Source organism: Notothenia coriiceps, unplaced genomic scaffold (assembly GCF_000735185.1).
Source record: "Notothenia coriiceps isolate Sejong01 unplaced genomic scaffold, NC01 NC01_scaffold00036511, whole genome shotgun sequence".
NCBI classification, from domain to species: domain Eukaryota; kingdom Metazoa; phylum Chordata; class Actinopteri; order Perciformes; family Nototheniidae; genus Notothenia; species Notothenia coriiceps.
Window position 1 is genome coordinate 403035 of NW_011369212.1, and position 544 is coordinate 403578.

At 43.4% G+C, this 544-nt stretch overlaps 1 protein-coding gene across 5 annotated transcripts in view; it reads left to right on the forward strand.

Moving 5' to 3' along the window:
• Positions 1-221: 221 nt before the first annotated feature.
• LOC104963883 (obscurin) overlaps positions 222-544 on the forward strand; it is a 32788-nt gene continuing 32465 nt past the window's right edge. For all 5 annotated transcript variants that reach the window (XM_010792551.1, XM_010792552.1, XM_010792555.1 and 2 more), the window contains exon 1: positions 222-528. In XM_010792551.1, the coding sequence (XP_010790853.1) occupies positions 411-528 (118 nt within the window). In that variant the 5' untranslated portion in view covers positions 222-410. The remainder of the gene's footprint in view (positions 529-544) is intronic.

A 544-nucleotide genomic window follows, 5' to 3' on the forward strand; every position in this document is an offset into this window, starting at 1 on the left:
AAAGGAGGCTTCAGTAGTCTGTCTGCACTCTGTTTAGTTGTGCTATCTTACAATCAATATAGTAAATGTGAGGTAAAGTGTGTCGCCAATGTAACCGGTTAGAACTCAAAGTTGCGATGAGGTCTTAAAATGTATGGAAAGGGTCTTAAAAAAGGTCTTAAAAGGTATTAAATTTTACCTCAGGATTCCTGCATATACCCTGTTAATATTGTTATATTTTATGTTATGCCACTGACTTCTAACCAACTAATTGATGCTCAGCCCAACCAGTGACCTTCAAACTCAAATTGGAGAGCCGGGAGGCTGTGGAGGGGGCTAGTGTTACTCTGCGTTGTGAGATCTCCAAACCTGGAGTCCCTGTTGAGTGGAAGAAGGGAACAAAGGTCCTGAAGTCTGGAGAAAAGTACCAGATGAAACAGGAGGCCTCTGTGAATGAGCTCCTCATCAACAAAGTGCTGCCAGAAGACAGTGGAGACTACAGCTGTGTGTGTGGAGACCTGAAGACCACAGCCAGTGTCAAGATCAATGGTAGGAAGAGGATTTT